Source organism: Ranitomeya imitator, chromosome 5, assembly GCF_032444005.1.
Source record: "Ranitomeya imitator isolate aRanImi1 chromosome 5, aRanImi1.pri, whole genome shotgun sequence".
Taxonomy (NCBI): Eukaryota; Metazoa; Chordata; class Amphibia; order Anura; family Dendrobatidae; genus Ranitomeya; species Ranitomeya imitator.
The window spans coordinates 420,649,072-420,666,866 of NC_091286.1; the positions used below are offsets into that span (position 1 = coordinate 420,649,072).

The window sequence follows — 17,795 nt, forward strand, 5'->3', positions numbered from 1 at the left end:
TTTAACATGCACACACCAGAGACGCCTCACAAACCCCACACATTGGTGCCCTTGTCATGTGACTGCCGGTCGCCAATGGGTTGGCATGACCACCCGGGGTATGCAGGAGACCCCTGTGGTTTTCATAGCTGGATAGCTATGAGCGCCACCCAGCGATCAACGCGCATAGCAGATGATCATTTTAGCTACACATAACAGGGCTGAAGCCCTGATATTTGTAGCACAGGCGATCGGATGATCACAGCTTCTATTCTCCTATAGAGACTATTGAAGTTAGTAAAAACTAAAAAAAAAGTTGTTAAAATATTAAAAAATATATATAAAAAAGTTTACATCACCCTCAATTCTCAATGAAATAATAAAAAAAACCATATTTGGTATCATCGTTTTCAGAATCACTAGATCTATCAATATATAAAAACAATGAATCCAAATGGTAAACGACGTTACAAGAAAAAAAATCAAAACGCCAGAATTATGTATTTTTGGTCACCGCAGCATTGCATTAAAATGGAGTAATAGGCGATTAAAACATCTTATCTACACCAAAACGGTATCAATCAAAACGTCAACTCCACACTTAAAAAATAAGCTCTCACCCAGCCCCAGTTCCTAGAAAATGAGTCTCGGAAAATGATGCAATTTATTTATTTTTTTATTTTTTTTTTTTTACAAACTTTGGATTTTTTTTTAAATCACTTAAATAAAAAACAACCTAGAAATGTTTGGTACCTTCAAATTCGTAATGACCTGGAGAATCATAATGGCAGCTCAGTTTTAACATTTGGGGAACATGGTAAAAAAACAAAAAACACTATTGTGGAATTGGCACTTCTTTCGCAATTTCACCACACTTGGAATTTTTTTCCCTGTTTTCCAGTACTTTATATGGTAAAATTAATGGTGTTGTTGAAAAGTATAACTTGTCCCGCAAAAAAACAAGCTCTCACATGGCCAAATTGACGTAAAAATACAAAAATGTTATGGCTCTGGGAAGAAGGTGAGCAAAGAAACAGAAACGCAAAAACGAAAATGGCCCTGGCTTGAAGGGGGTAAGGTATTTTTTTATGCAGGATTTTAATGGTTTAGGTTGCCTTTTTATTTTTTTACGTTATGTATAAATACAGTAAGTACTATTGAGAGTTATATGGAGAAAAATACCAGACCTAAAGCATGCTGCATTTTGAAGAAAAAAAGACAAAAAAACTGATGTGCTGGTAGACGTCAATATTTTACTCTCACCTATTGATCGACATCTTCCTGCAGCATTTTGCAAGCAAAGAAACAAAAATCCCTCCAAACACTAGATGCTGTAAGTAAAAGCGCCCTATGTAAGCTTTTATATTTAGGGGGTTGGGTTGGGGAACATTTTTATTATATGTCTATTAATTTATTTTCCCCAACTTTTCACTTTGGAGGTGACTACTATTATTTTGTACTTGCCAATGAACTGGTGATTGTAGTTCACACGTGTATATGGTGACTGCACCTTCCCTTTTCTTGAAAAATATGTAAAACATTTTATTACATTGATTACAAAAGTCATCTACATAAAGTCTTTTTAAGATCATTCCTTTTTTTCTAGGCCAATAGATTGACTAAACACCAGCATCATTCCTAGGGAGAACTGAAACCTGAGTAGTTTCGTTTCTGAGAAACCAGTATTTATCCCAGAGGAGGAGGAGACGATGCTGCAGATATTAAGCCAAAGGCTTTCCAACGTTTCACACGAAAGAGGAAAGAAAGAAATCTCCGACATTTACAGCAAAACAGGTAAAACGATAAAGCTGCACTCAACGAAACTAAATTCAAGTGAATATATAACTTGTTTTTCCATATTATGTTTTATTTCTAAGGTTTGTTCTTGTATGATGCTTCGCTATGCAAGTTCCTCTGGATTTAATACACCTTAAACTTATTTTCTTTTTTTAGAAAACGCAATTTACAAAAGTGAGAACACTAATTGTAATCTGGGTGCTACTTCTTTAACATTGTATGTCTTCTTTGTACCCATTCCTAATGTGCACAGTTATTCTCCTTAGGGCTCATACTCACTTGCGAGCAAAACGGACGAGTGCAATCCGATAAAAAATCGGATTGCACTCGGACCAATGTTATTCAATAAGTGACATCTCATTTGCGATTTTTTTTTCTCAGCCGAAATCGGACTGAGAAAAAAAATCGCAGCATGCTGCGATTTGCTGCGAGTCTCGCCAATGCAAGTCAATGGGTGCGATAAAAAAACTCATGGAATACGGACCATGCGTTTTCCGTCCGTTTTTTACACATACCTTACCATTCTGTGCCATGGAACACTGTAAATGGTCCTGTAAATGATTGTATAAAAATAGTTGCTGAGAAAAAAAGAAGCATTGCATACAGGTGTAAAACGGATGGTGCGATTAAAAATCGCAGTGAACTCACATGGCAATCGCATAGTTTTGCACAGTGCTAGCTAATAAACCCATTGGCATGTTTCGATTTCTCTGGTCCCCTATTGTCTGGGTTCTTCACTGTACATATTCCCAAGGACTCCACACCTTTAGTCCAGGGGTGATCACTTTATTCTGTGGCTTTCATGTGCAGCACATTGGATGGCCATAGCCTTCATTGTACATTTGATGTATTGTAGTTTAATCACACTGGTTGGCACGGAGCTTGAAAACCATAAGGGGACCAAAAAAGATTAGATGCCAGATTAATAAAAAAAAAAAAAAACCTCTTAACCCACAATAGAATTACATTATTTGACACACCATAAGGGTATGTTCACACAATGGGCTTTTGTTTTTCATTTTTCTCAATGTGCGGGAGGAATGGATATTATTAAAATAATTGAAGTGCTGTGTTTATTAAAGAGGAAAAATGCAGGACAATTTATGCAAAGGGAAAAAAATCTACTGTAAGTTTGAATGTTTGAGATGTTTTAGAAATCCCATTAATTTTGCTACTATGCAAACTCAGCATTTTTTCTGCCTGAAAAAAAAAAAACAAATGGAAAAAAACACGTCTAAATGCTTTGCTAGTGTTATCACATTCTGATTGTAAGGGTCATATGGCATAATAGGCTATGTGCAGTCGCTGAAACGATTTCTCTGCTGTACAATAATTGCCATAAGGGTTCATACTCACTTGCGTGAAATACGGCCGACCCTCGCATGGTAACTCCCGGTTCTGCCGCCGGCACTCCAGAGCAGAGCGTGCGGCCGCATAGCAATACATGGAGCCGCACGCTCCGCTCCCAAGTGCCGGCGGCAGAGCCGGGTGTTACCATGCGAGACTCTGCCGTATTTCACGCAAGTGAGTATGAACCCTTAGGCTGTAGTCACACTATTAGTATTTGGTCAGTATTTTACAACAATATTTGTAACCAAAACCAGGAGTGGGTGATAAATACAGAAGTGGTGCACATGTTTCTATTATACTTTTCCTCTAATTGTTCCACTCCTGGTTTTGGCTTACAAATACTGAGGTAAAATACTGACCAAATACTGCTAGTGTGACGGCAGCCATACTGATTAGAGGCAAGTTAGGATGCTACATGGACTTCTGTAAGTAACATTGTTCAACCCACACTTGTGGTTAGACTCCATTCACATGTGTTTAACATACTTGTGTTTTTCATGGCTAGAACACATAGCCATTAAAATCAATGACTTGATGTGAAGCACGGGGTTTTTGAAATGAAAGCCTTTTATAGATGAAAAAAAATGCCTTAGGCCGGCGTCACACACAGCGTAAAACAATACGGTCCGTATATTACGGCCGTAATACGCTGAAAAGTCCCCAAAAAAATGGTCCGTTGCTCCTCCGTAGGCAGGCTGTGTCAGCGTTTTTTGCGCATGGCATCCTCCGTATGTAATCCGTATGGCATCCGTACTGCGTGGTTTTCTCGCAGGCTTGCAAAACCAACATACCGCTATAGAAGTGATCCATGTGTCCCAAAAAGAAAAGAATATATATATATATATATATATATATATATATATGTCAGTAGACACATATATGTATATATATTAATACTTATTCCAGCGCTATACAGCTTGAAAGCCGGTAATTCAATTACCGGCTTTTTCTTTCTCCTTCATAAAACCCGACATGATTTGAGACATGGTTTACATACAGTAAACCATGTCTTCTCTCCATTTTTTTTGCAGATTCCACACTACTAATGTCAGTAGTGTGTATCTGCAAAATTTGGCCGTTCTAGCTCTTAAAATAAAGGGTTAACTGGCGGAAAAAATTGGCGTGGGCTCCCGCGCAATTTTCTCCGCCAGAGTAGTAAAGCCAGTGACTGAGGGCAGATATTAATAGCCTGGAGAGGGTCCACGGTTATTGGCCCCCCCCTGGCTAAAAATATCTGCCCCCAGCCACCCCAGAACAGGCACATCTGGAAGATGCGCCTATTCTGGCACTTGGCCACTCTCTTCCCATTCCCGTGTAGCGGTGGGATATGGGGTAATGAAGGGTTAATGCCACCTTGCTATTGTAAGGTGACATTAAGCCTAATTAATAATGGAGAGGCGTCAATTATGACACCTATCCATTATTAATCCAATTGTAGTGAAGGGTTAAATAAAACACAAACACATTCTTTAAAATTATTTTAATGAAATAAAAACAATGGTTGTTGTAGTATTTTATTCAACGCCCAATCCAGTCACTGAAGACCCTCGTTCTGTGAGTAAAGAAACATAATAAACCAACAATATACTTACCCTCCGCAGATCTGTAACGTCCAACGATGTAAATCCTTCTGAAGGGGTTAAAACATTTTGCAGCAAGGAGCTGTGCTAATGCAGGCTGCTCCTCGCTGCAAAACCCCAGGGAATGAGGCTAAAAATAGATCAATGATCTATATTTAGCTTCATTTGCGGTGAGGCGCCCTCTGCTGGCTGTTCATAGATCGTGGGAAATTACCTAGAAAGCCAGGGAGCCAGGGAGCTTTCTAGGTAATTTCCCACGATCTATGAACAGCCAGCAGAGGGCGCCTCACCGCAAATGATGCAAAAAAGTGGCATTAACTCTTCATTACCCCATATCCCACCGCTACACGGGAATGGGAAGAGAGTGGCCAAGTGCCAGAATAGGCGCATCTTCCAGATGTGCCTGTTCTGGGGTGGCTGGGGGCAGATATTTTTAGCCAGGGGGGGGCCAATAACCGTGGACCCTCTCCAGGCTATTAATATCTGCCCTCAGTCACTGGCTTTACTACTCTGGCGGAGAAAATTGCGCGGGAGCCCACGCCAATTTTTTCCGCCAGTTAACCCTTTATTTTAAGAGCTAGAACGGCCAAATTTTGCAGATACACACTACTGACATTAGTAGTGTGGAATCTGCAAAAAAAATGGAGAGAAGACATGGTTTACTGTATGTAAACCATGTCTCAAATCATGTCGGGTTTTATGAAGGAGAAAGAAAAAGCCGGTAATTGAATTACCGGCTTTCAAGCTGTATAGCGCTGGAATAAATATTAATATATATACATATATGTGTCTCACTGACATATATATATATACCTATTCTATGTGTACACATTTATTATATCTATTGGACTGGAAGCTGTCAGTGTGATTTTACTGTACACCGCACTGAATTACCGGCTTTTCTCTCTAACAGCGCTGCGTATTTCTCGCAAGTCACACTGCTTGTCCGTGTGTAATCCGTATTTTTCACGCTTCCATAGACTTTCATTGGCGTATTTCTTGCGCAGTACGGTGACAAACGCAGCATGCTGCGATTTTGTACGGCCGTAGAAAGCCGTATAATACTGATCAGTAAAATACGGCAAATAGGAGCAGGGGCATAGAGAATAATTGTGCCGTATTTTTTGCGAGTTTTACGGACGTAGATTCTGTGCTCTTACGTCCGTAAAACTCGCATGTGTGACGGCGGCCTTAGGAGTTTATTTTAAGCCATTTTTTTCCTCAGCAAAAGAAAATAACATTAAGTAAAAAATTCACATTTTGCTCAACAAAAGCCTTTTACTTCAGGCTGTTGCATATTTATTTACCATGATCACAAAATCAGACCTCACAACTATCCACACTTATTGCTGGCAATTATGGAAACTCCCCCAATTCCTTACAGTATTCACTATATAATACCAGAAGGCTCCTGGCCTGTCTGAGCAGAAATCTTGCTGTAACTAGACTAGTGCAGGTAAGGGAATGTGTTACATACATACACAATTAGATACTGGTTTGACTTTTCCCCTAAGGCTGCTTTCACACTAGTCTGCCGTACGGGGCCGTCGCAATGCGTCAGGCCAACGTACCGACGGACAGTGTGCTAATGTAGCACAATGTGGGCAGCGGATGCAGTTTTACAATGCATCCGCTGCCCAGTGTGATGAGCGGGGAGAAGGGGGCGGGGTTCCGGCCGCGCATGTGCGGTCAGAAAAAGCGGAACCGACAGACAAAAAATCGTTACAGTGAACGTTTTTTGTGCGTTGCAGCCACCAAAAACATGACGCATCCGTCGCACGATGGATGCGATGTGTGGCCATGCGTCGCTCATGCAAGTCTATGGAGAAAAAAAACACATCCTGCGGGCAACTTTGCAGGATGCGTTTGTTCTCCAAAACGACACATTGCAACGTCCGTCACACAACGCAAGTGTGAAAGTAGCCTAAGTCATGTGAAGATAAAGGGTCAACATTGACTGTTAGGATTTCTACTTCCAATAGGTGGCACTAGAGTTCTAGTCCTCTTCCTCTCTGAAGAGACAATTTGCAAACACAATTATTTATCTACCTAGGCCTCCAAACAAATGCACTATTAGGATGCAGTGAACCCATGTGGTTAAGATGGCCGCCATCTTAACCACATGGGTCTACTGCTTCCTAATAGTGCATTTGTTTGGAAGCCTAGGTAGATAAACATCTCTGCCTTTTTGCTGTTTTTTCTGGAGGATCTCTGAATCCTCTTTTTGTGCTTTTGCTGTTTAGAAACACAATTATTTTAAGGGAACCTGTCAGCAGGATTGTGCACAGTAACGTACACAAAGTCAGGTTGGTGCCGTTATACTGATTAAAATGATACATTGGTTGATGAAATCCGTCTTGTTGTTGTTGTTTTATCTTTATTTTCAGTTTTGAGTTAATGATATGCTCGTGCTCTGGGGTGGCTTGTGGGGGGGGGGGGGGGGGGGACTTCATGTGGTGCTCTGATTAGCTATTCATCTGTATGGCTTATGACCGGTCGCTGATCCCTCACTGACCTGCCCCTTATTTTACATACTGAATATAATATGTTTTTTTTGGGGAAAAAATTTGACCGTAGCATGATACGGGGATAATATGCATATTTTCATTTTATTTAGACATAGTTTTTATAAAATAAATAAATTGTCTAAATAAAACACAAATATGTATATTACCCACGTATCATGCTACAGCTCTGGCACCTGCCTGCCTATTATATTCAGTTTGTAAAATAGGGGGCAGGTCACTGAGGGATCAGTGAACTGAGAAATGACAAAAAATGCAGAATTAAAACATAACTTTAACCCCTTCTCGACCTGTGACGCCACGTAGGCTTCATGAAAGTCGGGGCCAATCCGACCTGTGACGCCTATGCCCCCGTGCTCCGATCCCCCCCCTCATACTTACCAAGCCTCTTTGTGTCCGTCCGTCTTCTCCATGGGCGCTGCCATCTTCCAAAATGGCGGGTGCATGCGCAGTGCGCCCACCGAATCTGCCGGCCGGCAGATTCGTTCCAGGTTCATTTTGATCACTGTGATCAAAATAAAATAGTAAATGAACCCCCCTTTATCACCCCCATAGGTAGGGACAATAATAAAATAAAGAAAATTATATTTACTTTTATTTTTCCACTAGGGTTAGGGTTAGAACTAGGGTTAGGGCTAGGGATAGGGTTAGGGCTAGGGATAGGGTTAGAATTAGGGTTAGAACTAGGGTTAGGGTTAGAATTAGGCTATGTGCACGCGGTGTGGATTTGGCTGCGGATCCGCAGCGGATTGGCCGCTGCGGATTCATAGCAGTTTTCCATCAGGTTTACAGTACCATGTAAACCTATGGAAAACCAAATCCGCTGTGCCCATTGTGCGGAAAATACCGCGCGGAAACGCTGCGTTGTATTTTCCACAGCATGTCAATTCTTTGTGCGGATTCCGCAGCATTTTACACCTGTTCCTTAATAGGAATCCGCAGGTGAAATCCGCACAAAAAACACTGGAAATCCATGGTAAATCCACAGGTAAAACGCAGTGCCTTTTACCTGCGGATTTTTAAAAAATGGTGCGGAAATATCTCACACGAATCCGCAATGTGGGCACATAGCCTTAGGGTTACGGTTGGAAATAGGGTTAAGATTAGGCTTGTGGTTAGGGTTATGGTTAGCTTTAGGGGTGTTTTGTGGTTAGGGTTGTGGTTAGGGTTGGGATTAGGGTTAGGATTAGGGTTAGGGTTGGGATTAGGGTTAGGGGAGTGTTGGGGTTAGGGTTATGGTTAGGGGTGTGTTGGGGTTAGGGTTGTGATTAGGGTTATGGCTAGAGTTGGGATTAGGGTTTGGGATGTGTTGGGGTGAGTATTGGAGTTAGAATTGAGGGGTTTTCACTGTTTAGGTGCATCAGGGGGTCTCCAAACGCAACATGGCGCCACCATTGATTCCAGCCAATCTTGTGTTCAAAAAGTCAAAAAAGTCAAATGGTGCTCCCTCACTTCCGAGCCCTGACGTGCACCCAAACAGTGGTTTACCCCCACATATGGGGTACCAGCATACTTAGGACAAACTGGGCAACAACAATTGGGGTCCAATTTCTCTTGTTACCCTTGCGAAAATAAAAAATTGCTTGCTAAAACATAATTTTTGAGGAAAGAAAAATGATTTTTTATTTTCACGGCTCTGCATTATAAACTTCTGTGAAGCACTTGGGGGGTTAACACTTGGGGGTTAAAGTGGTCACCGCACATCTAGATAAGTTCCTTGGGGGGTCTAGTTTCAAAATGGGGTCACTTGTGGGGGGTTTCTACTGTTTAGGCACATCAGGGGCTCTGAAAACACAATGTGATGCCCGCATACCATTCCATCAAAGTCTGCATTTCAAAACGTCACTACTTCACTTCCGAGCCCCGACGTATGCCCAAGCAGTGGTTTACCCCCACATATGGAGTATCAGCGTACTCAGGTTAAACTGGGCAACAAATATTGTGGTCCACTTCTCCTGTTACCCTTGTGAAAATAAAAAAATTGGTTACTGAAACGTAATTTTTGAGGAAAGAAAAATGATTTTTTATTTTCATGGCTCTGCATTGTAATCTTCTGTGAAGCACTTGGGGGTTCAAAGTGCTCACCACATATCTAGATACAGTTAGGGCCAGAAATATTTGGACAGTGACACAAGTTTTGTTATTTTAGCTGTTTACAAAAACATGTTCAGAAATACAATTATATATATAATATGGGCTGAAAGTGCACACTCCCAGCTGCAATATGATAGTTTCCACATCCAAATCGGAGAAAGGGTTTAGGAATCATAGCTCTGTAATGCATAGCGTCCTCTTTTTCAAGGGACCAAAAGTAATTGGACAATGGACTCTAAGGGCTGCAATTAACTCTGAAGGCGTCTCCCTCGTTAACCTGTAATCAATGAAGTAGTTAAAAGGTCAGGGGTGGATTCCAGGTGTGTGGTTTTGCATTTGGAAGCTGTTGCTGTGAGCAGACAACATGCGGTCAAAGGAACTCTCAATTGAGGTGAAGCAGAACATCCTGAGGCTGAAAAAAAAGAAAAAATCCATCAGAGAGATAGCAGACATGCTTGGAGTAGCAAAATCAACAGTTGGGTACATTCTGAGAAAAATGGAATTGACTGGTGAGCTTGGGAACTCAAAAAGGCCTGGGCGTCCACGGATGACAACAGTGGTGGATGATCGCCGCATACTTAATTTGGTGAAGAAGAACCCGTTCACAACATCAACTGAAGTCCAGAACACTCTCAGTGAAGTAGGTGTATCTGTCTCTAAGTCAACAGTAAAGAGAAGACTCCATGACAGTAAATACAAAGGGTTCACATCTAGATGCAAACCATTCATCAATACCAAAAATAGACAGGCCAGAGTTAAATTTGCAGAAAAACACCTCAAGAAGCCAGCTCAGTTCAGGAAAAGTATTCTATGGACAGATGAGACAAAGATAAACCTGTACCAGAATGATGGGAAGAAAAAAGTTTGGAGAAGAAAGGGAACGGCACATGATCCAAGGCACACCACATCCTCTGTAAAACATGGTGGAGGCAACGTGATGGCATGGGCATGCATGGCTTTCAATGGCACTGGGTCACTTGTGTTTATTGATGACATAAGAGCAGACAAGAGTAGCCGGATGAATTCTGAAGTGTACCGGGATATACTTTCAGCCCAGATTCAGCCAAATGCTGCAAAGTTGATTGGACGGCGCTTCATAGTACAGATGGACAATGACCCCAAGCATACAGCCAAAGCTACCCAGGAGTTCATGAGTGCCAAAAAGTGGAACATTCTGCAATGGCCAAGTCAATCTCCAGATCTAAACCCAATTGAGCATGCATTTCACTTGCTCAAATCCAGACTTAAGATGGAAAGACCCACAAACAAGCAAGACCTGAAGGCTGCGGCTGTAAAGGCCTGGCAAAGCATTAAGAAGGAGGAAACCCAGCGTTTGGTGATGTCCATGGGTTCCAGACTTACGGCAGTGATTGCCTCCAAAGGATTTGCAACAAAATATTGAAAATAAAAATATTTTGTTTGGGTTATGTTTATTTGTCCAATTACTTTTGACCTCCTAAAATGTGAAGTGTTTGTAAAGAAATGTGTACAATTCCTACATTTTCTATCAGATATTTTTGTTCAAGCCTTCAAATTAAACGTTACAATCTGCACTTGAATTCCGTTGTAGAGGTTTCATTTCAAATCCAATGTGGTGGCATGCAGAGCCCAACTCGCGAAAATTGTGTCACTGTCCAAATATTTCTGGCCCTAACTGTAAGTTCCTTGTGGGGTCTAGTTTCCAAAATGGGGTCACTTGTGGGGGTTTCTACTGTTCAGACACATCAGGGGCTCTGCAAACTTTTCGTGTCCAGTTTTTCTTTTTACCCTTGAGAAAATAAAAAAAATTGTTGCTAAAAGATCATTTTTGTGACTAAAAAGTTAAATGTTCATTTTTTCCTTCCATGTTGCTTCTGCTGCTGTGAAGCACCTGAAGGGTTAATAAGCTTTTTGAATGTGGTTTTGAGCACCTTGAGGGGTGCAGTTTTTAGAATGGTGTCACTTTTGGGGATTTTCAGCCATATAGACCCCTCAAACTGGCTTCAAATGTGAGGTGGTCCCTAAAAAAATGGTTTTGTAAATTTTGTTGTAAAAATGAGAAGTTGCTGGTCAAATTTTAACCCTTATAACTTCCTAGCAATAAAGAATTTGTTTCCAAAATTGTGCTGATGTAAAGTAGACGTGGGTAATGTTAACTATTTTGTGTCACATAACTCTCTCATTTAACAGAATAAAAATTCACAATTTGAAAATTGCAAAATTTTCAAAATTTTCGCCAAATTTCCATTTTTTCACAAATAAACGCAAAAATTATCGACCTAAATTTACCACCAACATGAAGCCCAATATGTCATGAAAAAACATTCTCAGAACCGCTAGGATCCGTTGAAGCGTTCCTGAGTTATTACCTCATAAAGCGACACTGGTCAGAATTGCAAAAGGTCAAAATAGGCTGGGTCATGAAGGGGTTTACTCAACAATTTTAAAATAGCATAATACCAATAGAACAATTAGTAGCATAGACAACATAGACAATACGTATAAAATGGTTAAAGCCCATATCCCTGTAGAGGGAAAAATGTGATGACAGTGGTCTCATAGAATAGAGGGCAAATGCATTCATTTTTCATGCATGCTAATTATATCCGTTGTAACAAGGTCGTACAATGTACTCAAGTGGCAATAAAATTGGAACAATCACACCAGTTTTTTTTATTTCTGCAGTTTCCTGTATGTTTTTTTCACGCACCTTCCAAAAGGGGTCCCGTTTTTTGCCCCAATGGAGATATCCAATTTTCATCCAATTTGCAAACCAAAATTGGCCAGTCAAGTCAATTATTCTGTGAAAGCCCCACCGCCCAACTTTTTTTTAAAATAAAAGCCTTATAGGAGAAAAATAATCTTTTACATTTTTATTTAATAGAATCAGAATGGATGCCATATGTGTGGTAAAAACATAGATACACGTCAAATACATATAAAAAATATCTGTTTAAAAAACAAACCCTAGACTTCTGAATAAATGTTATTGAAATACAACTTGGTAAAACTCTTCAATGTACTAGATTGTGACGTCTGCCCCGGTATTCTGATATGGCACCAGCCTTACTTCTGCATATCATTTCACAAATCTTACTGCCCCCTCCCCATGTCAGTGTTTGATTTGACGAGTGACATATGTGACGAGGGCTGATTGCTGGGCGTAGTTCATTAGCTTCATTGCCGCCCTTCTCCATTATGATTTATGTAGACACATGCAGTGTGAGGGAAATGTTCTCCTCCATGGAAAACAAAGGAAAATTGGATATACCCAGACCTGCACCCGGCACTGAAATGAAGACAATGTGGCAGATATTAAAATATTTTTTACAAGGATTTTTTAAGCCAATTTTAAACATTGTATTCGTGTTATATAATATTACCAGGGTTTTGTTTTATTGCAGAAGAACTAGAATATCCTATTAAATCGGAGTGAGAATGAATAATACAGCTTGGATTGAAGATTTTGCCAGTGAGATAGGCAATTCAGGAGTTCCTCATGGATGGAGTTTACATGTGGACAAAAACCTTCAGAAAAAGAATGATGCTACATACTTTTCACAGAGAACATTTGGCAGGTAAACTTAAAGCTTTAAAAACATTTAGAAAGCATTGGGGGTACTTTGCTCTCTTTTTGGGAACCCTATGTAAAAATGAGGTGCATTGTGGTCAATCCGCACTAATCCCCATCAGTTGTGCAAATACCTGCTTGATGAATTCAATTGTTAGTCTCGCATAGCAAGTAACAATAAAAAAAAGGATATAAGCAAAACAACAAGCACATATACAGGTCCTTCTCAAAAAATTAGCATATAGTGTTAAATTTCATTATTTACCATAATGTAATGATTACAATTAAACTTTCATATATTATAGATTCATTATCCACCAACTGAAATTTGTCAGGTCTTTTATTGTTTTAATACTGATGATTTTGGCATACAACTCCTGATAACCCAAAAAACCTGTCTCAATAAATTAGCGTATCAAGAAAAGGTTCTCTAAACGACCTATTACCCTAATCTTCTGAATCAACTAATTAACTCTAAACACATGCAAAAGATACCTGAGGCTTATATAAACTCCCTGAAGGGTTCATTACTCAAAACCCCCATCATGGGTAAGACTAGCGACCTGACAGATGTCAAGAAGGCCATCATTGACACCCTCAAGCAAGAGGGTAAGACCCAGAAAGAAATTTCTCAACAAATAGGCTGTTCCTAGAGTGCTGTATCAAGGCACCTCAATGGTAAGTCTGTTGGAAGGAAACAATGTGGCAGAAAACGCTGTACAACGAGAAGAGGAGACCGGACCCTGAGGAAGATTGTGGAGAAGGACCGATTCCAGACCTTGGGGAACCTGAGGAAGCAGTGGACTGAGTCTGGTGTGGAAACATCCAGAGCCACCGTGCACAGGCGTGTGCAGGAAATGGGCTACAGGTGCCGCATTCCCCAGGTAAAGCCACTTTTGAACCATAAACAGCGGCAGAAGCACCTGACCTGGGCTACAGAGAAGCAGCACTGGACTGTTGCTAAGTGGTCCCAAGTACTTTTTTCTGATGAAAGCAAATTTTGCATGTCATTCGGAAATCAAGGTGCCAGAGTCTGGAGGAAGACTGGGGAGAAGGAAATGCCAAAATGCCTGAAGTCCAGTGTCAAGTACCCACAGTCAGTGATGGTGTGGGGTGCCATGTCAGCTGCTGGTGTTGGTCCACTGTGTTTCATCAAGGGCAGGGTCAATGCTTTATGGTGATGAAGATTTCATTTTTTCAGCACGACCTGGCACCTGCTCACAGTGCCAAAACCACTGGTAAATGGTTTACTGACCATGGTATTACTGTGCTCAATTGGCCTGCCAACTCTCCTGACCTGAACCCCATAGAGAATCTGTGGGATATTGTGAAGAGAAAGTTGAGAGACGCAAGACCCAACACTCTGGATGAGCTTAAGGCCGCTATTGAAGCATCCTGGGCCTCCATAACATCTCAGCAGTGTCACAGGCTGATTGCCTCCATGCCACGCCGCATTGAAGCAGTCATTTCTGCCAAAGGATTCCCGACCAAGTATTGAGTGCATAACTGAACATTATTATTTGATGGTTTTTTTGTTTGTTATTAAAAAACACTTTTATTTGATTGGATGGGTGAAATATGCTAATTTATTGAGACAGGTTTTTTGGGTTATCAGGAGTTGTATGCCAAAATCATCAGTATTAAAACAATAAAAGACCTGACAAATTTCAGTTGGTGGATAATGAATCTATAATATATGAAAGTTTAATTGTAATCATTACATTATGGTAAATAATGAAATTTAACACTATATGCTAATTTTTTGAGAAGGACCTGTAGTTAAACATCATACACCATGCAATAAAAATGTGTTATCCAATAGCCGCAGTTGATAAAGTGAATACCACGGTTCGCAGGCACAGTTCGTTATATACAAAGACCAATGGTTATTGGAGTTGTCCATATAATATTTTTTGTTGATTTTAGCTAAACCCTTTATAGGGACAATTCTTTAATAGTTATTAGCCACAGCTAGGCCGGTTCTTGTCCCAGGAATTATGGCTCTTGTACACGCTTGTTTCTTGCATGCCATGAACATTTGCAGAATTAATTTAAAAAGATGCAATCACCAGAAAATTATCTATTGTGTAATCAGATTTTTGTGCTGCATGCATCTTTTTTAAAATTGGCAATTATTTTTTTTTTTAATCATATTTATTTAAAAAATACATATTAATCCTGTAATTTTCAGACTGCATGGGTAATGGAAATAAAATAATACAGTGTAAAATATACCAGTTACATTTTTGTAAGAGGGCAATGAGGGATGTGAGCTACTTGCAACTCCCCAACCGTTTGTCTTAAGGGATGCAGCAAACCTGGACTGATCGCTCTCGCTCTCCCAGGGCACAATAGCAGCTGGCACATGCCTTTTGGCAATGCAAAAAAATAATAATCTCTGGGCCAAAACTGCATTTCCATGAAGGATGTTGACAGTCATATAATTTTCTACATTTTAATAGAAAGCTGTAAATGGCGATGTGTTTCTAATACGTATGCTTTTTTCTATCTTTCTCTAGCTTTCGCTGCTTAAGTTGTAAACGCAGTTGGAGCTCATCAAAAGTCTTCATCTTGTTCTGTATGAAGCAGAACCATTTTCAGCGACGTGGCAGCGTGGCAATGAGGATTTTCAAACAGGGATGTCAAAAATGCACAAAAATGCAAGAGCCTATGATACACTCTGAAAATATAGAAAGAGTCATCAGCAATGTAGTTAGTCATATTCAGAAGGCATTTTATGGGAAAGAAAATGCGAATGATGACCGTCCACCACACACTTATGGTTCTCTGGATGGCCCGCATGATGAAGAGCATTGTGAGGCTTGCCAGTTGAATTTGTGCGATAGGCAGATGACCTCTCAAGAAACATCATCATCACTTGGTTTGCTTTCTGCTCTTGTAGGTGTTGGTGCTGGTGCATTAGCACTAATGTACCTATCTAAAAATTAATTGTTCCTTAAAAACTAATAATTTATTTGGCATGTGATACATAATTTTACATATGCTAGAGGCTATTGTTAGATAAAAAAAAAATAAGTTAAAATTTATGTGAAAAAAATTGTCTGCAATCTTTATCCCTTCATTCACCAATTTGAAGTTTTCAGCCTACTCCTAGTTTCAGATTTCTCTCCCGGACATGTCCCTCCCAATAATATATGCTGGATGTGAGAGGTGTGTATGTCCAGGAGGATGCTACCTGCACTAGCTCTCATGTATCAGCACAGCTTCATTTCTGTAGTGATTTTCTCATCATATGCTTTCTTCCCCATCTACAAGTTTTTTGTCTGCCCTCACTAAGTATATAAATACTTTCCCACTCTCCACACTCTGATTTGTTAGGTACTGCTCACTCCCTACTTCTAGCTTTATCTTTGAAAAAAAAAGAAGGGGGAGATGTGCCAGAGATTTGGTGGATTTGTGTAAAGTTTTGAAGCCTAGTTAAGTGAATGGCTGACAAATACCGTACTTTGATGTAGAAAAAATATAAAATTTTAAATGCATGCTACTTAGAAAGTTTCACATGACAAAAAAGACTCCTGCATTCGCTGCTGATGTAAAGCTTCTCGTTATTGCATCATTTGGTCATAGGATGTAACAGATTGCCATCAGCTGTTTCGGTAGCTCCACATTTGCATTAGCCCTAAAGGAAACATGAAGACATACAAAACATCTGTTGCCAATCTGTTACTTTGCATCGGTGGGTCGTGTTGTGTAAGAGAAGCTTTTCATCAGTGGTGAGTGTCGCAGAATTTTTCAGTTGTGTTGGATTTATAAAATCTTTGTTAACTTGATGTATAGCAGTACCTGTGTTTCTCAACTGGGTGTTTCTAAATAGGAAGAAACTAAAAAATAAAAATAAGTCCATGTAAATGTATAATATATAATGAAGTAATACCCAGATTTGTATATCTCAGGAATAAACGTTAAGGCATCAACATGTCTGCTGATTTATACATTTTTATTTATATTTTTTTTTTATAATTTTGCTTTACAAATGTTTAAAATCCAATTCTTCTAACGAAATAATGATCACTTAGGAGGATTATTCAGTTCAGTCAAACCAAACTTTTGTTTCTCACCCCATTTTAAGTGACATTAAGCAGTCAGAAAGTGGCACTAACTGGCAATCACTGATTCGCTTCAGTCTAAATCTTTATTTTATTCCAGGAATTGAAGAAAAAGTTAATGTGTGGGATAAAAAAATCTATCTGTGTGGGATTCATGCAGCGTGAATCATGGGCAGCATGAACCAGACACTGCCTGCGTTATTGAACCTGTGTATGTTTTAATCTGAAACAATACGATGTTTCAGAGAGAGCATACTTTGAAAAGCTGCACTGGGACTATGGGTCCTATTTATCAGTGTTTTACGCCATTTTTCTGGTGTACTACACAGTTGTGCAAAAAATTTTGCGACTTTTGGCACCTTTGCACAGTTTTTGCCAAAATGGGAGGAGCATGGGTGGGGCATGAAAACAGCACTTGACTGCCAAATTAATAAAAATTTATGCCACTTTAGTAGCATTTACGCTACAAATGTTACTCCAGTCCCTGATTAAAGTTTTACTTCTGGCGAGGCACACAGAGGAGCATTCGACATAGAAGATGCGCTGAATTCATCAAGTGGCGCATCTTACCTCACCACACCTCTCCACTAAGAGGGGCATATAATAATGTTACGGAGACACCATCACGTGTTTCTCAACGCAAGCAATAAATAACCAGGTCTTTCACCGGGAAGGAACAACCACGGGAAGGGCAGCATCCAAAAAGGAAACCACCTATGCCAAATCATGGTATCCATCCCCAGACAGCTGTTTCGGAGTATTTGCCCCTCCTCAGTGTGGAGTTGGAAACTGGCTATTAGGAGCAGTGCCTAGTAAAAGGACTATAAACATAAGGATGAATGACCTCAGGGAG

General features: G+C 40.1%; 1 protein-coding gene across 1 annotated transcript; it reads left to right on the forward strand.

Moving 5' to 3' along the window:
- The first annotated feature begins 1,678 nt into the window (after positions 1–1,678).
- Positions 1,679–16,810, forward strand: LOC138638086 (receptor-transporting protein 4-like). The gene is made up of 3 exons (XM_069727073.1): positions 1,679–1,773; positions 12,709–12,882; positions 15,395–16,810. Exons 2-3 carry the CDS (start codon positions 12,743–12,745, stop codon positions 15,822–15,824), a joined length of 570 nt encoding a protein of 189 aa, XP_069583174.1. The 5' UTR covers positions 1,679–1,773; positions 12,709–12,742; the 3' UTR covers positions 15,825–16,810.
- The last annotated feature ends 985 nt before the right edge of the window (positions 16,811–17,795 follow it).